This window comes from Arvicola amphibius, chromosome 6, assembly GCF_903992535.2.
Source record: "Arvicola amphibius chromosome 6, mArvAmp1.2, whole genome shotgun sequence".
Classification (NCBI taxonomy): Eukaryota; Metazoa; Chordata; class Mammalia; order Rodentia; family Cricetidae; genus Arvicola; species Arvicola amphibius.
This window is the reverse complement of record NC_052052.2, coordinates 145980181-146004026: the sequence shown is the minus strand read 5'-3', so window position 1 is coordinate 146004026 and position 23846 is coordinate 145980181. Positions and strand designations below refer to the sequence as shown.

Here is a 23846-nt window from a genome sequence, read left to right as displayed (position 1 = left end):
CTATAATTTCACACACTATATTAAACAAGAGCGGTGTCAATAGATCAGCTGGCCTCGCTTATGGTTTTAGGGAAAATTCTTTCAATCTTTTCTCAGTCAATATTAAGAATGGCTATAGGTCTATAGTCTCTAGTCCTAATCGCCCCAAGGTCTGGTCCTTCCAGTCCACCTTTCTATGGGGCCTTTTATTATGAACGCATGTGAGTTTTTGCCAAGGCTTTTTCTGCATCCGTTGAATGGTTCTTTAGTTCTTATCCTTGATTCTGTTTATATGCCGAATTATGTTCACCATTTTCTGGAATGAATACATGATGTGTTGAATTCAGTTTGTGAGTTTCTAAATTCCTATTGAAATCCTTCATATCTCTGTTCATCGAAGAGGTTGGCTGTTAGCTGTGTCCTCCTCCTTTCTTATCTGGTTTTGGTGTCAGGTGATAGTATCTTTATAAAATGAGTTTGGAAATGTTTCTTCCCTGTTTTCTTGGAATAACCTCAGAAGTGTTGGCATTTGTTCTTAAAGATCTGGGAGAATTTATCGATAGATCTTTCTAGTCATGGACTTGGGGGGGCTGTTTTATTGGGGGCTATTTTATTAGTTTCAGTCTTTTTGATCATTATTGTTCTGTTCAGGGTATATTGCATCTTCCTAAGTCAATTGTTGATAGATCTTATGTGTCTAGAAATATATCAATTTCTCCCAAATTTGAAAATTTATTAGAGTATGACTTTTGAAAAGAATCCTGCTGGTCTGGATTTCAGCATTATCCTCTGTGGTATCGCCTTTTCGTTGCTAATTTTATTAGTGTCCCGTCTTTCTTTGGGCTAGTTTTGTGAAAAGTCTGCCAATTTCATTTACCCTTTACAAAAAGAACTCTTTGTTTCATTGATCCATTATTGCATTGTTCATTTAGTTTCTATTCCATTAATTTCAGCTTTGATCTTTTTTCCTTCTATCAATTTTGACGGGCTTGATCTTGTCAGTCTAGGACTTTAGGTGTATTGACAGGCTTTTATTTGAGAAATGACTTTCCACTTGTATCTATTTATTTGTGTAAGGTGTGGCACAAATCATTGCATACAAGTGGAAGGCAGAAGATAGTTTGTGGGAATGGGTTCTTTCCTTCTTGGGGATCGAACTCGGGTCTTCAGGCTTGCTAGCAGGCACCTTTGCCCACTGAGCCATTGCATCAACCTCTCCTGGACTTATAACTGTATGTATTCATAGTTAGAAACTTCTCTTGGACTTATGACTGTAGGTATTCATAGTTAGAAACTTCCTTCCAAAAAGTACTTCCATTGCATCCCACAGGTTCTGATGTGTTTATTTTCACTTTCATTTGTATAAATATTTCAATTGTGCAAAAGATTTGGGGAGTTGTTTTCATCTTTAGAGCTCTCCTTTCTTCGAAATTCCCATGTATGAGACAGAGTGGACTTTGCCATTTCCCAAGGGCTAGCCAGGCCCCACTTAGTACTCTTCACCACAGTACATTGGAAACTTCACCTTTCTGAAGTACTACACATTTTTTTAAATTATTTGTGTCTAGTTTTATTATTATGTTCACCTATCTGTGTGCCACATGATAGACACTTGCAGGTTACTTCCACATTGAGAAAGGGACATTCTTTTGAAGCAACCTCTGCGTAGTACTGTGGCAATCTATGTTAGCTGGTAATCTCTCCCTGTGAGTTATAAGATTAATTTGTAGCCTGCATCCACACAAAATGCTCACTGGAATTCCTGTCAAACTGAAGAATATTATGAATTACAGTTTTTGAGACGTGCCCATTACACCAAGATGTTCTAACCAAGAAGGGAAGATATGTTAATATATATGTTATGCTTTGTAGTTTTCTTATTGGCCAAGAACATTCTGTATGAATATTATTCCTAAATATTTTGTCTTAATCCAGTGTTACAAAGATTGGAGTAACCAGTCAATCAGGTAACATCATTCCCTTGTGAAAATTATCGTCACACGATCCAGTGAATAACAGTTATTTGGGGGTGCTGGGGTCGGAGCTCCACTGTGGAACTGTTTGCCAGCATACACAAGATCCTGGCTTCAGTCCCCAGCACTGCAAAAACAAAAGTGAGCAAACAGAAAACACAGAAAAGTCATTCTGTGTGTGTTAGGAGCCAGGCATAGTCAGCTCTAAGGAATACTCGTTCTGATGGTTTGGTTTTGCTCTTCCAAAGATCAGTAGACCTGGTCCTCAGGTATTCCTAGCCATCCCTGCTCAGGCTGACCAGGAAATCACTTAAGTGTGGACATCTCCAGGTGCATGGTGGGGCCAATAATACCCACTGACCAGTCCTTCGCCCATCCTCCCAAGATGGTGACTCCCCCAAACTGAAATCCTTTTTGTTTCTGGGGTAGCCTCACCGGAGCCAGTAAAGGATCCGAGGCAGGGGAGACTGACCCTATGGTAAATATATGACATCAAAGGGGCCTGGCTGGGGCCAATCCTAGAGTACTGTCAGAATTAGGGTATTTGGGCTCTGAAGTTTAGAAAAAAATGGGCTGAAGGTGGGCAGCCTCAGCTTCCTGGCTGGAGGACTAAGGAAGTTTGTGACTGACGGGTGTGACTGACACCCTGGGCTAGATCACGGACACAAGGGCACAGCCCAAAAAGACGGGCCTTTGAGATGCAGAGACAGAATAAACACAAATGCCCTTCAGCCTGTGTATGGGGGTGCTGCACGTGTGGCAAGAAGCCCTCTCCTTGCGGACACTGGAGAACCTTCTCAACAGTGAGGTTTGGGACAACACTACTCACTAGCAGACAGAATCCAGAATAAATGTGCAGCAAAAATCTCCATGGTTCCTAAAAGATTCAATGCCCCAGAATCCTCCGCAGTAGATCACAACACGGCCCACACCTGCTGCGCGGCGTTGGAGAGAACCAGTTTATTTAAAGAAAAGGTTATAAAGCTCAGAGGACTGCGGTATAAAAAAACAGCCAGCTACCTCATGGGCGGCGAGGAAATGCAACCCTCCTCCCTCCCCATCAGGAAAGCTGAGCTAAATTTACTCGTGGTTTCTGTCGTCTTCACCACTGTGAAGAAAAACGAGTGGTCAAAAACCTCTCATGGGACGCAAGGATCACCTTGGGAAGGGGAAATAGATGAGATCTCCTGGGTAAACTGGGGGCGGTGGGGTGGGAGTAAGAGGAAGGGTTGGGGGATGAAAACATGAGGGAACGGCATGGGAGTTGGAGGAAGGACCAAGTGGGAGCGCAATGAAAGAGTATCTTGATAAAGGGAGCCATTACAGGGTTAAGGAAAAACCTGGTGCTCTGGAAATTCCCAGGAATCCACAAGGATGACCCTAGCTAAGACTTGGAGCAATAGTGGAGAGCCTTCCCCTGTAATCAGATCGGTGAATACCCTGTCATTATAGCGCCTTCATCTAGTAACTGATGAAGCAAATGCAGAATCCAAATCCAAGCATCAGGAATCCAGTCAAAGAGGAGGAGGGATTATATGAGCAAGTGGGGGGGAGGGGGTGTCAAGATCATGAGGAGAAATCCAGAGACAGCTGACCCATACTCAAGGGAACTCGTGATCTCTAGCCTGACAGCTGGGGAGCCTGCATGGGACCAGACTAGGTCCTCTGCATGTGGATGAGAGTTGTAGCTTGGTCTGTTTGAGGGACCCCTAGCAGTGGGGCCAGGATCTATCCCCGCTGCATGAGCCGGCTTTTTGGAGGCCATTCCCTATGGTGGGATACCTTGTTCAGCCTTGACGCCAGGGGAGGAGATTGGTCCTGCCTTAATGTGATATGACATGCTTTGTTGACTACCCATGGGAGGCCTTAGCATTTCAGAGAAGTGGCTAGGAGGTGGGATGGGGGGGGGGGGGGAGCGGGAGAAAAGGTGAGAAGGGGAACTGTGGTTGGTATATAAAGTGAATAAAAAATTTTGAAAAAGAACACCTCTTACGGCAGGAGTTGATGTCTAGTTAGCTTTTACAGAAGTAGAGGGTACTGTTATATTAAACTGTGTCTCGCTGCAAGCCCAATCTATGTATTAAAGCTCTGGTGATGCAGCTGTGTTTGCAGAAAGGACATTTAAAGAGGTCCCAAAATGTATAAGGTGTCACCTTAATCCAATATGAAGTGTCCTTATAAGAGTGGGAAGGCTGAGCATAGTGGCACGTACTTTAACCCAGCACTGGGGAGTACAGGTAAAAGGATCAGGTTCAAGGCCAGTCTTGGCTACGTAGTGAGTTCAAGGCCTTCCTGGGCTATATGAGATGCTTTCAAAAGAATAAGGGTAGGAAAGTTTGGGGTTTGGGGGAAGAAGGAGGAAAGGGAAGAGAAGGAACAAGGGAGTACTATGGTAACCTTAGCTAATACAGACTTTAGAACCAAGAGTGGGGTGTTGTCATATCAAACCAAAAAATGTGTTAGCGTCTTGGAACTATGTAACATGTGGCGGCTAGGCCCGTTTGAGGTGCAGGTGTAAGGTGATCCTGATGAGGTCTCAGGAATCAGACACAGCTAATTAAATTAATTAAATCTGAGAGTTAAAAACTAGTATCCTTGCTAAACAGTAGCAAGGAACTTGGCTTAATTAAACCCTAGTGTTCTGTAGAACGGAGTGTTTATTATCACTGTTACTGAGGGTGCACATGCCACAGAACGAGTGGAGGTCAGAGGTCATTTTGTGGAGTTGGTTCTCCCCTTCTGTGAGGATTCCAGGGATCAAACCTGGGTGCTCAGGCGTCTGTGGCACATGCCTTTACCTGGTGAGCCATTTTGTTGGCCCCATATGGAGGTATTTTGAGTAATGCAAGTACAAAAACTCAGGTGAGAATTCTACACAGATGATCAAACTATGGCCTTATTTGCCCTTGCATCCAGAAAGCATGAAGACAGAGACAAAATTGAGGATATTGTTGAGCAAACATATTTAGAACTTTAAATTTTGGAAAAATTTCCCCTTGTATGTATAGGCTTTTTTAAGCCATGAAAGTGTGTTGTGGAGGAAACAGTAGATGGCTGAAACCATTTTCTAAAGAGATTAGTGTTGAATATAAACCACAGGGACAATTAGCCACCTCACCCAGCACTTTCTAGCCTTTGTGGACAAGGAAAGAGGTTGGGGCAAAATGAAGACAGACTTCAGGGCTTCTGAGATTCTAAAGAAAGCAATAGTGGAGCTCCGAGCTGTGCGCATGTGCTCATCTTGAAGAAAAGGGAAGAGCTTGGTGTGGTGGCTCACACCCTTAATCCCAGCACTGGGGAGGTAGAGGCAGGTGGATCTCTGTGAGTTCAAGGCCAGCCTGGTACATAAATATACACACAGAAAAAGGAAGAGGAGGGGGAAAAAGAAAAGAAAAGAAGAGGAAAATGGGGGCAAGTATGGTTTCAAATAGATCAGGGCCGCTACTCTGACCAGAGGCCAGAAAGAACAGGTCTGGAGTGAGGTCAAATATGTCTCCTCAGTGTCCATGGCTCAGGCCTAGGGAAACAATATTACCTGTCATCCCTGTGAGCCAGGGGACAGAACATTGAGTCAACTGTTATTCTTGAGACTCAAGGACCCTAAGACTTTACCCTGCTAGGCTTGTACCTGACACTGGGACCATCACTCCTCGGGTCTTTCCAACGTTTCCCATTTGGAATAAGAAAAATGTATAGCTCAATAAAAACAATAAAATAAAGAATATCTAACCTGTATCTGTCTGGCCATTGGAATTTGGAAGCAAATTCTATGTTGGATTTCATAGAACTGCAGACAGAAATATGGTTTGCAGGTGAACTGGACTTAAAGCCTCACCCAGACTTGACTGAGATATTTATATTAGAGATTTTCAGTTTAGAGTTGACGCTGAAGTGAGCTAAGGCTTTGAGGTCTGGGGATGCTGTGAATATGTTTTGTATTTTGTATGTGCAAACATCAACTCTGGTGCTGCAGGGAGAGCTAGCTGTTGGCTGAGTCACAAACCCCCAGTGTGAATACTGATTTATCCCTGACCTCTGATGGGATGTGACTTGATGTATGACATTTAAAGAAGCAACCAAAGTTGAACAAGGTCCTCTGGTGTGGCCCTGTCTGGGAGGAACAGGCACCAGGAAAGCATAGTCAAAGGAGACTGACGGTGGGAGCACAACACAACCGGAAGCCGTTCATCCATCAGCTAAAGAGAGGTGTGGCTGGAGCCACACCTGAGCCAGTCTGAGAGGGCTCCCAGGCTCCGCATACACAGCAATGTACATCTCTGCCTAAATCACACCATCTGGGGCATTTTGTTAGGGAGCCCAGAAAATTAACTTACACAGATAACTGAGGAAAGTAAATCATAAACCAGTGATTTCACGAACAAGCAAGGGCTTTCTTTTCCTCATTCCATTTCAGGGAAAAAAAAATGGAACCTTCACTAGTGATTTCTGCCAGCTTCGTGCTCTTGGGGAAAGGAAGGAACAGGACAGGCAAACACCTCTCAAGCTAGGAGTTGATAGCCAGCCACATGGTCCCCCTTATGTCTGCAGGGGTGCAACGTCTGGCTGAAGCCTGCGCCTGCCGCACCCCCACCCCACCACAATCCCTGCACGTGTAGGGCTTCTTCCCAGAGTGGGCCTACAATGAGGGCAGAGTTAAAGCCAAAGCCACGCCCAAATGGCTCTGTGGACTGGACTGAGTCCTCCAGTCAGAGAGGTCTGGCATTCCATCCAATACACACACACACACACACACACACACACACACACATTCACGTAAAGCTCCTACTTAGAATGTCTCCTCTGGTGTCGGGTGAGAAGATACTTAAAGGCAAAGGCGCGCCCGCACTGGGGGCACAGGTAAGGCTTCTCCCCGGTATGGCTCCTCTGGTGCCCAATGAGGTTGAACTTCTGGCTAAAAGCCTTGCCACACTGGGCACACACGTAGGGCTTCTCTCCCGTGTGCGTCTTCTGGTGCCTAATGAGGAGCGACTTAAACTCAAATGCCCGTTCACACTCGGAGCACCGGTAAGGCTTCTCCTCTCCGTGGCTCCTCTGGTGTCTGATGAGAGAGACCTTCTTTCTAAACTCATGCCCACACTCGGCGCACAGGTAAGGCTTCTCTCCCGTATGAATCCTCTGGTGCCTAAGGAGGTTGAACTTCTGCCTGAAGCTCCGGCCACACTGCGCACACACGTAGGGCTTCTCCCCTGTGTGTGTCCTCTGGTGCCCGATGAGGTTGAACTTCTGGCTGAAACCCCTTCCGCACTGGGGGCACACATACGGCTTCTCCCCTGTGTGTATCTTCTGGTGTCTGGTGAGCAGTGATTTGAATTCAAAGGCTCGTCCACACTCGGGGCACTGGTAAGGCTTCTGCCACCCTGCGTGGGTTCTCTGGTGTCTGATCAGCGTGGCCTCCTTTACAAAACCACGCCCACACTCAGGGCACAGAAAAGGGAGCTCCCCCGTGTGAATCCTCTGGTGCCCGATGAGGTTGAACTTCTGGCTGAAACCCCTGCCGCAGTGGGGGCACACATACGGCTTCTCTCCCATGTGTGTCTTCTGGTGTCGTGTGAGCAGGGACTTGAATTCAAAGGCTCGCCCACACTCGGAGCACAGATAAGGCTTCTCCTCGGTATGAATCCTCTGGTGCCTAATGAGGTTGACCTTCTGAGTAAAACTCCAGCCACACTGGCGACACACGTGAGGTTTCTCCCCGGTGTGTGTCTTCTGGTGTCGGATGAGCGTGCCCTTTTGGCCAAAGCGTTGCCCGCACTCAGCACAAACATAGGGCTTCTCCCCAGAGTGTGTGATCTGATGCGTGAGGAGCCTGGAGAGGAGGCGGAAGCCACGCCCACACACGGAGCAGATGAAGGGGTTGTCGTCAGAGTGGGAGCTCCACCTGTGTTGCAGCAGCGAGGCCTTTCGGCAAAAACCTCTCCCGCACTCGGGGCACACGAAGGGCTTTTTGTCCAGGTGAGTCCTCTGATGAAGGAGGAGGTCCACCTTCTGGCGGAAGCCTCGCCCACACTCCGGACATACAAGGGGTCTCTCTCCGGAGTGAATGATCTTCTTGTGGTTGTTGAGAGAGGATAAATACATGAAGCCTCGCCCACACTCCCCACACACATACGGCTTCTCTCCCGAGTGTTTCCTCTGATGGACCGTGAGGGAAGCCTTCAGAGTAAACTGGTGCCCGCACTCAGCACACGAGTAAGGCTTCTCGCCTCCCTGCATCCCCTGGGGCTTCATGAGGTCTGATCTCTGGCAAAAGCCTGTTTCACAGTCAGGATAGTCATGATGCTTCTGAGGGCTGAAAAGGCTGGTGGCATCGGGAAGCCCTGGAGGAAATGCTCCCTGTAGAACTGCTCCAGATTCCGACCCGTCGGACCCTTTCAATACTGTGCCTGCCTTCTCGGGGATGCCTCCTGGGGCCACATCAACGTCTGTTTGTTTCCTGCTGCCTTCTTCCACCCAGTACACTGCCTGACCTTGACACGGGCTAAACAGTGTCTGCAGGATCCCGGCTGGACTCGCTCTCTGCAGCAGAGCATCGCTGCTGGCCCCCTCTTCATCTCTTTCACTGCTACAACAGCCTGGAGCTTCCGGCTGGAGGTTGCTGCCTGCTGGCGGGCTTGGGAAAGTCTGAGGGGGGTGTTCACTCAGCACACACACTCTGAGGACGTCGGGACTAGCAAAGGATATCGGGCAGGAGAGACCGGGCTCTAATTCTGTCCTGGGTTCTGCTAGAGAGAAAGCATTGGTCAGATTCCGAGATGCCGGTGGGTAGTAACATTTCCCCAACTGTAATTCCTCAGATGCTCACACACTCCCTTTACAAACAGCCCTCACACAGCTCTGAACGTCAGGAAACTACAACCCTGAAAAGCTTCATGGGCGTTGACAGCTCTGTAAACTACTGCAATTAGAGTCGCTAATAGGGGTGCGAACATCCACAAATACTTGTTTTTACTCAATGAGCTCTTTCTTCTTTCTTCTGAAAGAAAGTGACAATTTTGAAGTCATCTACCTAAAGGTTTCCCCAGATGAGAGAGGCAGATTGAAATAATCTTAGGGACCCCTGTGTGATACTAAACTGAGTGCTCCCTCACCCCATATGCAAACAGGGAACGAACTGGGTTTTCTTTTCAGCAAACAGGGTGTTTGAGCAGTTAAGGGAGGCGCCATGGCCTAGACCTGCTACCCCTTAGAGAAATATGGCTCCCGGTGACCTAATTAAGCCAAGACTTTCTTGGATTTTCTTCAAGTCATAAAAAAGAAATGCTTCCCTCTACTAACAGTACTTGCCTGGGCGATAACAAGTTAGTTCACCTGTGCCACCACGACTGGGTCTTTCTTGTCTATTGGAGCGGATTATAAAATCCTTTGAGCTCTGATTGAGGACTCATCACGACCAGCCTTTCTAGACCTACCTGATTCTTTCTGACCAACACAAAGTGTGACATGTTTCATGACCCATCGGCAATAGGTCTGCCGCCCGTCTTCTAGACCGCTGTGGGACCTCCGTCAATTATTAATGCACCACTTACATCCCCTTTAACAGTCCAGTACCAAAGAGCAGTCATTACAAGGAGCACATCCACAGAGTCTACAATACACACTGCAGAACCTTTTACCAGAGATGTTTCCGGAGCCCTGATCCACATCAGTGATTCGTTTGATCTGATCTAAAATAACAGTTGGACATCCAGAGGGGTCAAGGACACCACAAGAAAACCCATAGAATCAAGTAACCACGGCTCATAGGGGTTCAGAGAGACCTAACCGACAACCAGGGAGCCTGCATGGGACTGATCTGGGCACTATGCATAGATGTTATAGTTGTGTAGCTTGGTCCTCTTGTGGGACTTCTAACAGTGGGAACAGGGGCTGTCTCCGACTCTTTTGCAGACTTTCGGGACCCTACTCCTCATACTGTCCAGCCTTAATACATGAGAAGGTGCTTAGTCTTGCTGCAACTTGGTAAGTCATGTTTTGTTGATGCTCATGGGAGACCTGCCCTTTCCTAAACAGAAACAGAGGGAGTGAGGGGGGAGGGACTGCGAGGAGATGGGGAGGAGAAACTGTGGCCAGGATGTGAAAGAAAGAAAGAAAGAAAGAAAGAAAGAAAGAAAGAAAGAAAGAAAGAAAGAAAGAATAAATAAATAAAATAAGAGAGTAAATAAATGGCCAAAGAAGAATGGTATCATGATGCTCCCTTCCTAGCACCTAAGTCCACGTACGTCCCCACTGTTATTTCTCCTAAGAAAACCATTCAGTGAGCTGGCTCTCTGGGTGTCCCTGCTAGCCAAACAGGCTCTTCTCGACAATCACTAATGCTGCTCCTCCTCGCCTTCCAGACTGTAAAACAACAGTTGCTTCAGAAGTGGGTGACAGGCTAGGAAAGTTGTCGTATACGCGCTAAAAAGGCCTAAACTGCCACTAAAGGGAGTCACTGGGAGGAAATATGGAAAACAAGTTTCGAACTGTACTCCCGTGTTTGGGGAAGAGTAGCGCTTAGGTGCAGTAAAATGGTTAGCAGAGATTTCTAATTCAAGTATTAAAGTTGTAGCCTGGATTGTCCTTACCTCTTAATGGAAAATGCAGGAAGAAATTAGTAGAATTGTTAAGACAAAAAGGGAAATTCTGTTTATGCATACTGGGCAGGTGAGAAAGCTTTGTCCTAAGAGAACACTAAGAGCATCGCTAAACAGCCTTTTATGAACCATATAACCACGCATAATCGCAGAAGTCTGAACAGGCATGGGATTACAGTGCCAGAAACACAGCACTTGGAGCCGAAAGAGAGCAGGGAGTAGGATAAAGTGAAGGAAGGTTGTCGTGCTTCCTGGAACCTACGGCTTTGGGTAGAAGAACTTACTTCTTTAGTATTACAGACTTCTTAGGTTAAGGTTTTTCATCATGGCATCTTCCTACATATGTCATTGCACCCTCTCATTTCCTCCCCCACGAACTTCCCTCTACCCCTCTAGCTGTTTCTTTCTTCCAACTTCTGCTTTCTTATTACGTATGTTCCATTACCTTCTCTAGTTTCTACTTAACTCAAGTGTCCTCCCCACCTTTATGACTGATACCCTGTTAAGTTTTGTGATGTACAGAGAGAGAGAGAGAGAGAGAGAGAGAGAGAGAGAGAGAGAGAGAGAGAACTTTAGGTTCCATCTATAAGGAGGAGGCACGCACTATTTGTGAACTCTGGCTTCTGTTGAACTTGATTCCCAGCTGTGTTCACTTGCCTGCAGATTCTCTCGGTATATACCTGAGAGCAATAGAGCTGAGTCATACAATGGTTCTATTTTTAGTTTCTTGAGGAATGGCATACTGATTTCCACAGAAGCTCCTGTGTTTATGTTCTCACTGGCAGTGTGTAGAAGTTCCTTTTGCCCACATCCTCACTTGAATTTGCTGGGGAGGGGGTGTTTTTACTGACGATAACCATTCTGATGGGAGTGAGACAGAATCTCAAAGCAGCTTTATTTTCCAACTCCCTGGTGTTGGACACTGCTTCACATCATTGTTCACTTGCATTTCTTCTTTTTGAGACCTGTCTGTTCAGCTCATTTACTAACTTGGTTCTAAATTTTTAGCAGACCTATTCTGATGTAAACATGCACTGTGCTTCAAAAAGGGGAGAATGACACCAAATCAAATCAAATCATTGCCACTTCTATCGCAGATGTGAAGTCCACAACTAAGTGGGTAATCGGACCTCCACTCTTGGTTTCAAGGGTACAACAGTGGTTCTGGAGGGCATTCTACTCCTGGCGGATGGCATGGGATGGGGCTTGGCAGAATTCTAGGAATGGAACCCCTGCCTCAAGTTGGTGGGGGGGCTGGCCATTGCCCCTGTGAGCCTGAGAGCAGAACAAGCCCAAGAGGATTATTTATGAGCCTTAAGCATTAATGGTATTTGTCTTCCTAGCTTGTGGTTTACTTGTCTATCACGCCATTCTACCTCGGGGTAGAATAGGAATATCCTAACCCTAATACATAAGGCTCAAAGAAATGTCCACATGGGGGAAAGATCACAGCATACCTGTCAACATTCACCACTTGAATACAGAAAGATCACCTTCACTTAGGCCTCCTTAGCTCCCACGCTCGTTTGTAATACCATTTTTTTTAACGGTAAAAACTTATTAGTTAATCATCAATATGACTGCAAAAATTTTGTAAGTAAAGCTTCTAAAATTTTTTATGTAAAGCTGTGGTGCCCTTTTTTCTCTTTATTGTTTTTTTTTCTTTTTTCTAACCCCCTGCTCTAGGAATTCTCTTATTTTTTATTGTTTTTTGCCGCTGTTATTTTGGGGTTTGTTTGGTGGTTTTGGTCTTATGGATGAGAGAAGGATCTTCTTTTGCCATTTTCTTCTCTCTGAAGAATTTCCTTACCTACAGACCAACATGGATGTGTCCCAGTTCTTTATTTCCTTTAGGGCCAATGCACCCATTGCCTTTCGCCCCTCCGGGTAGTTTTGCTAGGTATAGAATTTATAATCCTTTCAGCACTTGAAGAAAATTCTTGCCATGTCCTCACTGGCCTAATTAGTTCACATGAAAAATCCTCTGTAGGAAAGACATTTTTTTTCCTCACTGGCTGCCTTCCAGATTTTTACCCTTTTTTTTTTAAGTTTCCAGAATTGTAATTATCATGTGAATTAGTGTTTATGTATATATGTTTATTTAATGTTTCTATGGCTTCTTGTATCTATATGTTTATATCTTTTACAAAGTTTAAGAAGTTTTCAATCATGATTTTCTCAAATATTTTTCATTATCCTTTCTGGATTCTGATGACATAAATATTGTTTTCTTGGTTTTTATACCAGAAGTCTCTGAAATCATTCTTTTTTCAGTTTATTTTCCTTCTTTGTTCAGATTTATGATATTTTATTGTTCTGGAATTAAGTTCACTGATTCCACTTGGATGTCATGGTGACCATATTTAATCCCACCATTCAGGAGGCAGAGGCAAGTGGATCCCTATGAGATCAAAGCCAGACAGGGCTACAGAGTGAGACCCTGCCTCAGCACATAAAACAAGTTCACAGATTCCATTCGTCACTCCAACTCTATAGCTAGGCCCATCCAATGAGTTCACATTTTCTCTTGTATATTTCAGTAACACAAATGCAAATTTTTTATATAAAATAATTCTTTACTGATATTTTATGCTTTTATTTCAAGAGCATGTGTAATAGGTTGAAAACGCTTAGGATGCTTTTTTATTCAGTACTAGGCTAGGATGTTGGAGGTGGGCCCGCTTGTTTGTCCCAGCTGCCCAGCTAGCTTAGCCCCGAAATAACCACACAAAAATTGGATTAATTAAATCACTGCTTGGCCCATTAGTTCTAGCCTCTTATTGGCTAACTCTCACATCTTGATTTAACCCATTTCTATTAATCTGTATATCGCCACATGACAGTGGCTTACCGGGAAAGATTCAGCACGTCTGTCTCTGGTGGCTTCATGGAGTCTCTCTCTTCTTCCACCTCTCTTCCTCCCAGCATTCAGTTCTGTCTTCCCCGCCTACCTAAGTTCTGCCCTATCAACTAGACCAAGGCAGTTTCTTTATTCATTAACCAATGAAAGCAACACACAAACAGAAGGACCTCCTACACCATTAGGGATCAAACCTAAGACCTTGTGCGTGCTAGGCAAGTGCTCTATTCATGAACCATGCCCCCAGCCCTCTTTATATTTTATTAAGGTCTCACAATTGTGCAGGTTGACCTTGAACTTGCCATCCTCCTTCCTCGGTCCAGTGCTAAGTTCACAGTGCTGCATCTACAGGCTGAAATCTAATCTCTGATTACCCCCCTTCATCAGCTCATTGTCATCTTTAAGTTGTAATTTCCTGGCTCTTCCTACGATGGGTGATATTTTTTTATTCTATACCAAATGGTTTAGATTCTGGGTACTATTTAATATCATTTTAAGAAATATGTACCCTATTTATGCTAAACACTAAAATACAAGTCAGTAGTTAAGTAAGTTATGATATAGCAATATAAAGTAACTCTACTCACCAATAAAAATGTTATTGACATACACCATATGTATAAAATGGGAAGTAATTATGCTAAGTGTAGAAAACAGTTATATCATGTATGAATTAATTAACAAGTTCTAGAAAATTCAAACAAATCTATAACCGGGAAAAAACATTAGAAAGGAGGAGATAGTATTGGCAGTTGCTGGCTTCTGGGGAGGGAGAGTCAGCTTCCTTTAAGGCTGTAGTCCTGGTAGGTCTACCACACTCTAGTGGGTGGTCTGGTCTCGTACCCATGAACACACAGGCAACACAAACAGGACTTGTTGAGCTATATTTAAAAGGAAAGGAAAGAAGGGCATGAAGTTGGGAAATGTCCTGAGTTGGGGAGATCTGGAAGGAGTGAGGGGAGAGGAATGGAGGGAATATGATCAAAATACACTGTATGTGCACATGAAATTCTCAAAGAAGTAAGAAAATATTCTGCTTTTTTGAAAGAAAGGAAAAGGAGGGCAAGGAGGCTGGAAAGCAGGAGTTGTGGTAAGATGGACGGGAAGTCTGGGGAGAAGGGGTGTGCTCCCCGTGTCAGTTCTAACAGAGCGTATGATTCTCACTTCTAATAGTTTACCTTAAAACACGCCCTATTTCTTAATATTCATATCTTAATAGTATTTTATAGTATATGTTAATATGCCTCAGACGATAAAGTCAGAGTTTGATATAAAGCATAACATCCCCCATATGGTTTATTTAGAAGGAAAAAGGTAAAAAACAAGAGCACGGTGGGTACACCTTTAATCTCAGGACTCAGGAGACAGAGGCGGGCAGATCTCTGTGAGCGCAAAGTTAGCCTGGTCTACATGGGAAGTTCTGGGCCAGCCAGGGCTATACAGTGAGACCCTCACTTAGAAGCATTTTTAAATGCCAGTTAAGTGAAAATAAATTCATGAAAAAAAGGCCGGCAAAAAATTGCCTGTACATTCTAATATTCATATGAAATTATATGACTATTCATTGGGTTGGATTAAATACCTAAATGTTTTGGAGAAATTCTACAATTGTAATCAATAACAAAAGAGAAAAAAAATGTAAGTGAAAAGTGGGCAGATGTCTAAAGTAGTCAAATCTTTCCCAGAAGAAGGCACAGACAGCATGAGAAGATGCTCATATTGGCCACCTAAAACCAAGAGAGTCCAAAAAGATGGGGAAGTGAGGTCGGACAATACCAAATGTTGGTAAGGATGTGTCAAAAGGATTCTCACACTGCCGCTGGAGCTTCAGACACAAGCTGGCTTATCTAATCAACCCCAAGTTACAAATGTGTGTGAACCAGCTACTTCAGTCCTAGCTATGATTCCTGCACACTTCCACAAGTGTTATAAAAGTACAGAGTGACAGTACTAATTGTCAGGAATTGGGAAGTACACACTATAAGTGAGGAAATTTACAAACGTGCAAAGTAATGTGGTATTCTGAAGGACCCGGGGTAGGAACCCAGAAGGAGGCAGAGAAGTAGGCCAGTCCGAGAAGGAACGAGCCTGCCCCCTGGTGGACAATGGACTAGGCCAGTCTGAGAAGGAACGAGCCTGCCCCCTGGTGGACAATGAGCTCCTAGACCACAGGGAAACCAGATTGCTACAGTTCTTCACATTTTACTGTAATCTTAATTAAACCATCACAAAGAAAACAAAGTTATGGTAATCTACAGGATGGGTGTGATATACAGCAGCTGCCGAGTCAAGAACAGAAACTGAAGAACATTCAGCAGGAGCAGCCTAGTTAGTCTGGAAAGGCAGGCACTGTTTTGAAAATCAAGAGTGAGGCTGGCAAGAGCACAAGAAGAACCCCTAATTGTGCTGCTGGTGCCAAGCAGAGAAGTCAGGTGCCCTGGTGAGGTACACCTCCAGGGGAGCCCTGTCCTGGCAAGCAGGACAGGGAGGGAGGGAGGGAGGGAGGGAGGGAGGGAGGGAGGGAGGGAGGGAATGCTACATAGCCTTACCTAGAGCCCTGGGAGGAGAGCTCCCCCTAGCATGCCTTCCTGGCCTGCTGAGCTCCTCAGTGCCCCGTATCCTCATCACCTGCCCATCTTTCACTGCCCTGGTGCCCAGTACCCTCATCCTCATCACCTGACCCGCCTTTCACTTACCCAGACAAAGGTCCAGAAGGCATTCACTGCCATCTTTCCAGGGTTCCGCCCCTTGTTCCAGCTGTGTGATGAGTTTGGGTTTGGAAAATGCAATTCCTAGTCACAAGAAACAAAACCAAAGAAGCCTTGAGGCTAGTGACTTAAGAGGCTAAATCGAACTCCAGGCCAATGCAGAAAATGGCATATACCCAGAAGGGAAGTGCAGAGATGCCGAAAGAATATCACCCAGATGGGAGAAATGAGAAAGAATGAACAAGGCAGGGGACCCTGGGTCAAAAGCAGGGTGATCATGCCCTAGGCTTGAATAAACAAAGTTCCTCCCATATTTGAAAGGGTAGCCTAGAAAGAGGCCTAGAAGTACATTGTCACTCACTGCAGACACACACACACACACACAACTTCACTACAAAATATGGACAGTCTGAAGAAGGGAACACATTGGCTGCTACACAGATGTTTAAGATGCCCACAGGAAAAGTCTGAGACCTAAATCACGACGGCCTTACCCAGGGAGACCAGGTGGCTGTAATTCTCCAGCATCACGTCCCTGTACAGAATCCTCTGTGCAGGACTCAACAGTTCCCACTCCATCTGGTTGAAAGCCACAGCCACATCATGGAAAGCCATTAGCGCCTATAACAAAAATACATTCCTGCTCATAAAAGAACCACCTAGCTAACAGCAGTTTAAGTCACTATCCAGAACCAAGGCGGTAATACTATGGCGACCTGGTGCAACAACATGAAGTGCACAGGCCTTGTTTCTGCATCTTGGAGACAACTCCTTCCGTATATGAATGCCAGTTCCGTACATGGAAACCTAGAAATGCAGGGTTTCCTGTTCTGCTCTATTGATCTAGGCATATACAAGACCTTCAAAAAATAAACCAGTGTTAATTATTACAGCTATATAGCAAGGCATTAAATCAAGAAGCCTGAATCCTTCAACTTTTTCATTTTATTGTATTTGAAGTGATTCTTGCTACGCTGTCCATGCTAGCTCAACTTCCCACTCTCCTACCTCAGCTTCCTGAGTAGCTAAGATTAGGTATGGTTTTTTGTTTTGTTTTTGGTTTTTCGAGACAGGGTTTCTCTGTAGCTTTGATGCCTGTCCTGGAACTAGCTCTTGTAGACCAGGCTGGCCTCGAACTCACAGAGATCCGCCCGCCTCTGCCTCCCGAGTGCTGGGATTAAAGGAGTGTGCCACCACCACCAGTCGCAACTAAGGCTCTTCCTTTCTGAGCCACTTCTCCAGCGTTCCCTGACTCTTTTTTTTTTTCTTTAAATATGGGTTCTGGGGAATCAAACTCAGGTCCTCACACTTGTAAGAATATTATCAGCTGACCCTTCACCCCAGCCCAATTCAGGCTTTTAAGCATCATCTCCCACTTTTTAAGTATGGGTGGTTCCTCTACTTAAAACAGTCCAACCTATACTCTTAATTTTACAGTGGTATAAAGGCTACATGCAGTAGAAACGATTCTCTGGATTCTGATTTCTTCCTGAGCACACATATATGGTATTACATTTGTACAGTGCTAGCCAGCAGTAAGGAAGAACAGCTCCTAGTTACCACAAGGGTAAGAAACTGGTGCTCCACGGTGCCCTGTGAGGCTAAGCTCTTAGGCTTGGTAGAGCAGGTGTATTAAACCCACTTTCTACTCACAGTACATTCACGTTATAATGGGCTCCTCAGGACATAGTCCCATCGTAAGTTAAGGAGAGTGTATATAAAAAAAAAAACTCAAACACAAAGCATGGTGGCCATAAAACCAAAGTTATCCATGAGCCACACATAGACAGCAGGTATAGAATCTTCACCGGTACATGGAGAAACCAACGCATTCAAAGGCTACTGCGACTGTAAGCTTCCAACACAGTGAACAGCCTGCAGTCCCGAGATCTGAGAAGGGTGAGGCTTCCTGAGCCACTCCTATAAGAATGTCTCCGACAACTCCCCAGTTTGCAAACCCCTTCAAAAGCCAATCAGGAGCCTGGGAGGGCAGCTGTGGCAAAGGGCTGGCCTTGAAACCACAGGCTCCTGAGCTTGACTCCCAGCATCCATGCAAAAAGCCAGGTGCTGGAAGCTCAGCGCTGGGCAGTGGAGCACACAGAGCACACAGCCAGCCGGTCTCACCTATTCGGTGAGCCCCGGATTTCAGTGAGAGTCGCCGTCTCAAAAGAACGAAATGGATGACTTCTGAAGAATGACACCCAAGGTTGACATCTGTTGTGTGCGCACAGCCTTCATATACATCTTTTAGGCCTCGGGAATCACGGGGTACATTAGCCTACATATCCTGTATTTTTACATTAGTCATGTGATAATCACCGTTAGCTACTTAGTAAATGCTCTGGGCATGAATGAAGCAAAGAAATTTTATAGAGAGCTCCAGGTAAGACCTCCCAGGTGGGGGCAAGCACTGCCAAACACCCACAAGGAAGACTGCAGAGAGGAAAAGAGAAGAGGGACATGAGAAATGGCGGGACTTACTTTGTCTCTGGTTGTCAGGAGCCCTGGGGCCATCGTGCACTCTTGGAACCCTCTCTCTGGACAAGAGTCTGCTCGCAGAGTCCAATCTGAGGAAGAAGAAAAAAAGAAAGGCACTTAGGAAGACAGCCCTTCATATCCCAGTCTCCCAGTTCAGTAGAAGACAGGGACTTGGTAGAAGTGAGGTCGCCAGGCTGACAGAGACATCTCTGCAGCCCATTCTTAACCAGTGAAGAGAATCCACAAGTCTGAGTCAGTCATGAGGTCAAAGCCCATCTCTGGCTGAATACTGGGGCCTCCATCCTCCGGGGTAAACTCAAAGTGTCTGTCTGTGAGCACTCCCTCTGAGAATGAAGTTCCCCAGTGCGCTGAAAACAGAAGCATCCATCCCTGCCCAGAGGCTAAAGAACAGCACCAGGAAGTCCAAAGCAGAATTAGAAAATGTAGGTCTGGGGAAGAAGGGGAGCTGAGCAGAACCTGGTCTTTCCTCACGTGACTCTGGCTACACCCACTCAGAAATCAAAGATGAGGACCCCAAGATTTGAAATGTATAGAGTTCGTCATGAGCCTTTGCCCTCTGCGTTGAAAGTTGACTTCATAAGCAGACTGTGTGAGGAAGAAATAGAAGGTGCTCTTTCCCCAATTAAAGACAGGAGAAAATCGTTCCTCACATGAGCTATGTGACCTGGGCTGGATATTGGCTTACACGCATGAATGAGGAAAAGAGACAACAAGCGAGAGTTAAATATAAATGGAGCATGAGACACATTATAAACTATAAATATCATTAAGTGAGATCAGGACATTTGCAATTCAGAGGAAAAGAACAGTAAGAACCAAAAGTTCTGAATAATGAATTGATATGTATAATTACTGATTAATATGATATCCTCAACAAATAAAAGTATTAAAATATCATGGAGGGAAGCTCTTATGGAATAAAAAAAAGTACTTAAAAGACATGACAAGGCCGGGCGGTGGTGGCACATGCCTTCAATCCCAGCACTCAGGAAGCAGAGGCAAGTGGATCTCTGTGAGTTCAAGGCCAGCCTGGTCTACAAGAGCTAGTTCCAGGATAGGCTCCAAAGCTACAGAGAAACCCTGTCTCAAAAAAACCAAAAAAAAAAAAAAAGACATGTCAATCAAGTGTAACATGTGAACCTAATAAGAGAATTATTTTAAGCAGTCAGTGAAAAACAAACTCTGACCTCATCTATAGATGGCATGAGTGTTTGTGGAGAAATAACCCATAAAATCAATAAATTCCTAAAGCAAGTTATTTTAACTAATAGACACAAAGTTAATAATAAAATAAATATTACTTTCCTATACACTAGCAATGAACCACTGGAATTTGTGATTAAAACAAAACAACATTTACAATAACATCCAAACATAATATTAAGCATAATTTTTAATTATGAGATGGCTATGAGGAAAACTACAAAACTTTGTTGAAAGAAATGAAAGATCAGGGCTGGAGAGATGGCTCAGCGGTTAAGAGCACTGCCTGCTCTTCCAAAGGTCCTGAGTTCAATTCCCAGCAACCACATGGTGGCTCACAACCATCTGTAATGAGGTCTGATGCCCTCTTCTGGCTTGCAGGCATATACTGTATACATAATAAATAAATAAATATTTTAAAAAATAAAAAAAAACAAAAAAAAGAAATGAAAGATCAAAATAATGAAGAATAAATTAAAGTAGGAAAACTCAGCATTTTTAAGGTGTCAATTCTCCCCAACCTGGGCCACAGATACAAAGACATCCCCATAAAAATCCTGGGAAATTAATTTATAGATATTTTTAAAGTCTAAAATTCACGGGAAAAGACGAAAGACACAAAAGAGTTAATATGATTCAGAAGAACGAGACCAAACACTGCCAGCCTTCACCACTTACAAAGCAGAAATCAGGACAACGCTGCACTGGAGGCGGGGCAGGCAAACTTAGAAATCCGTCCCCATAAAACTGAGCCAAATGACTCTGTTGCAAGTAGTCCAAACTGATGAAGATGGCGACTGTTACACTCAGGGGTAGCGTTCTACAACAGCCTTGTTCGGTGATTCGGAAGAGACAAACCAGAACTGGTATTTGCCCAGAGGGGTGCAGGAGCAACTGGACTCACAAACAGGCTCTGACATAGGGCTCCAGAAAGGAGCCAGTTCCAAAGAAATCCACACTTTGAGGAGAGATCTGGGTGCAGGATAATTCACTCATTTACAAGTCATATATCTAGGTTATGAATCCATGAAACTTCAGAGCTGTTATACTTCTGGGAATGACCGCAATGTTTCCATATTGTAAAGTGAAAAATAATAAATCCTGGGGGAGAGGGATACATAACACGAAATATTTTTGATAGAAATATACAGTGTGTGTTAGAAATGAATATCAATATCAGTAGATACCAGAGACTAACAAATAAAAAGCCCATTGCTAGGAATGGGCTACCTCTTTTGGAGTTGTTAGCCAGCGAGGCCCCAAACATTACAGGAATTACCACTACTCTTGGTTAAACTCCAAAACTTGATGGTAAGACACCACACATTTGAGTCATAAAACATGAAGAAATCAAACTGGTGCTGACCTGGAAACTTCACCTCTGTTGGCTAATTTTCAACAGCTAAAAGGTGCTACGCAGGCTGCCATCATCAATCACACCTAGCTATGAGCCCTGCAAACTACAATAATGACTGGCCTGCCAAGAGACGCAGATAGGTCCACTGGTGCAGTAGTGGCAAAACCATCATGGGAGCAACCAACCACTTTCTACTTGGATTTAAGAGTCGCTCCACAAGCTGAAACCTATACCTGTTATCAGGACAAGCGCCTATCAGACAGGCAATAGTTCCTAGAGGCTTACCTAATACTATTATTTTTGCTAAATGGACATAGTATCAAGCCAACTCCTGATGACTTATCGGTTTACCCATAGATGAATGCCTTCTCTCCACCCTCATTTGAGACACTTCTATTTGCAATAGATAATGACTGACAGAAAGACCCACCCAAGAATAAGAAACTGCAGACTGTTCAGCCCTAACAGGAACACACATATACCACAAACCCCAGCCTAGACTCAGGAATCATTAAGGAAGAGGGAGCAGAAAGAGCATAAGAGGCAGAGATGGTGGGTGACTCCAAGGAGACAATGTCTTCTGGCCACAACAGGGCAGCTGTACATAAGAACTCACAGCAGGCACCACACCATGCATAAACCCTGTGCAAACCCAAGTTAGACCAGATCTCGGCATGGCGATGGCAGGTCGGCACCCACCCCTAGTATGGAACTACTGGCAATTATTAGTTGCTGGGAGAGGAAGAGACAGTTTTCTCTAAGAGTATATTTAGCCCCTGGTAAGCCAATCACAATCCAGTGGCACATACGGGGCTATTTGGGCTGCACAAATTAGTCTTAATGGTTTTTTTTTTTTTTTTCTTTTTTGGTTTTTCGAGACAGGGTTTCTCTGTAGCTTTGGAGCCTGTCCTGGAACTAGCTCTTGTAGACCAGGCTGGTCTCGAACTCACAGAGATCCGCCTGCCTCTGCCTCCCGAGTGCTGGGATTAAAGGCGTGCGCCACCGCCGCCCGGCTTAATGGGTTTTTAAACAGAAAGAAAGAAAAAAGGACACAAAGATGGGTGGGCAGAGAGAGCAGATGGGTCTGGGAAGAATGTGGGCTGTTGAATATGATCAAAATGAACTGTATGGTTAGCTCAAAGATCTAAAAATGAATTGTATGGTTAGCTCAAAGATCTAAAAAGAAAAAGAAAAAAAAAAAAAAAAAGACCTGGGCACATCTCCAGGATCAAGGAGTCGGCCAACGAGCCCTGGGTCATGGAGGAAGTCCTATCTCTTTGCTGCACTCCAGTCTCTTGGAAGGTCCCAAACTCGTGGGAGCCGCACAAACTCAGAAGCCCACATGTACAGGGGTCAACCCCCGCCCTCCCTCACACACAAACACACAAGCCTTGGCACACACCAGGGCTCCATGCTTCAGTGCTGGCCCTGTCTCCTGGTCTTTATCGTTCCCTTCAATCAGGCAATTTTTTATGTTTTCCCCAAAGGCAATCCTCGGGCACTAACCTGGGTCCCAGTGAGCGAGCTGTATTTCCAGATGGTTGGCGCAGCTCCTCAAGACTAACACCCAAGAGTCCCGTCCTCACCAGTTCGTATGTTTGTTCCTGTGGAGAATGGCTCCTACCCCTCACTTCTCAGTCTCACTGGCGGGTGGGAGTGGAGGGACGATATCTGGATGCCCCAGATCCAGTCTCCCAGACAGTGCACAAACACAGGGGACACACCTACAGTGCAGCCTGGGAAGCAGATCGTGGGCCAGACTAACCTGCAGCTTGTCTTGGACAAAGTACTGAACCCCAAATCCCATTCCCACGTAGCCCCCTCCCTACCCGAGGGTCTTCACCGAGACCCTCCTCCGAGATGGGTAACGCAGCAGATTCCACTCCCGAAGACTCCACGCATCGAGGACGCAACAGACACTGAAGCCTGAACCTTGTGGGTATCCCACGCCAGCTCTCTGGACTCTTCTCCTCCTGGAAGGATTTGCAGAAGCCAGGGTCGTCCCGCTCGCTCACCAGAACCGCTGGAGGACAGTCCGCAGGCACAGGTGACGACCGCAGGATGCGGAAGTACACCGGCCGGGATGACGCGCGCGCACTACACGACCCACGCAGCTCTAGAGATGGAGGAACTACAATACCCAGAATGCTGCATGCAGCAGGACGCCCCAAGCTGACGGCGAGGCTGCACCTGGAGCTTCAGGCTGCAGAACTCTCTCCCTTGTTGCGGTACACTCGGGTAGGATTTTGAAGAAACTGAAAAATCAGAAAAGCCAAACCGAAGGAACGTTCAGGTACTTAAGGAGGCAAAAATCAATTCTTTTAGAAAGCTGTGTTACCCAGATGTCTTCATCCCGCCACCTCACTGGTTTTTGGTTTGTTTGTTTTTTACATGTCCGTTTTAAATGACATCTTGTGTTTTAAACTGCAGTGTGTACGATTCACTTTTTTAAATGCCAAAAATGCTGGCGAGCTTGTTTCTTGAAAATAATTCTGAATATTTTAAATGATTACAAGGTCAAACTGAGTTTGAAGACATTCAGAGCTGTACTGTTTTAAATTGTTTTACTAACACAAAAATCACTTATTGGTTGTAACAGAACGACAAAGTCTTTACAAAAAAGACTAGGAGTTTAATTTGAACTTGAATTTTGAATTGTATTTCTAGGAATTT

General features: G+C 45.0%; 1 protein-coding gene across 6 annotated transcripts; it reads right to left on the bottom strand.

Annotated features, from left to right (window-relative positions):
• Positions 1-6178: 6178 nt before the first annotated feature.
• On the bottom strand, positions 6179-23228 carry Znf169 (zinc finger protein 169). Of its 6 annotated transcripts, none has more exons than XM_038333252.1 (5): positions 23106-23228; positions 18596-18681; positions 16609-16735; positions 16103-16198; positions 6179-8695 (listed from the first exon to the last, which is right to left on the bottom strand). In XM_038333252.1, the coding sequence occupies exons 2-5, from the start codon at positions 18626-18628 to the stop codon at positions 6735-6737; spliced, it is 2217 nt and encodes a 738-aa protein (XP_038189180.1). In that variant the 5' UTR covers positions 18629-18681; positions 23106-23228; the 3' UTR covers positions 6179-6734. The 6 variants fall into 6 exon arrangements, with proteins under 6 accessions (XP_038189180.1, XP_038189176.1, XP_038189182.1 ...); XM_038333248.1 differs by having other exon boundaries at positions 23003-23225; XM_038333254.1 differs by having other exon boundaries at positions 6179-8692; positions 23003-23225.
• Positions 23229-23846: the final 618 nt, after the last annotated feature.

What these genes read in the sequence shown, in the direction of transcription:
- Znf169 (XM_038333252.1), bottom strand. Translation starts at nt 18,628, where the DNA reads ATGGCCCCAGGGCTCCTGACAACCAGAGACAAA. An exon ending in TCCTGACAACCAGAGACAAA is followed by an intron (nt 16,736 to 18,595) that starts GTAAGTCCCGCC and finishes TTTTTGTTATAG; the next exon opens with GCGCTAATGGCTTTCCATGA. An exon ending in CCTTCTGGACCTTTGTCTGG is followed by an intron (nt 8,696 to 16,102) that starts GTAAGTGAAAGG and finishes CTTTCTCTCTAG; the next exon opens with CAGAACCCAGGACAGAATTA.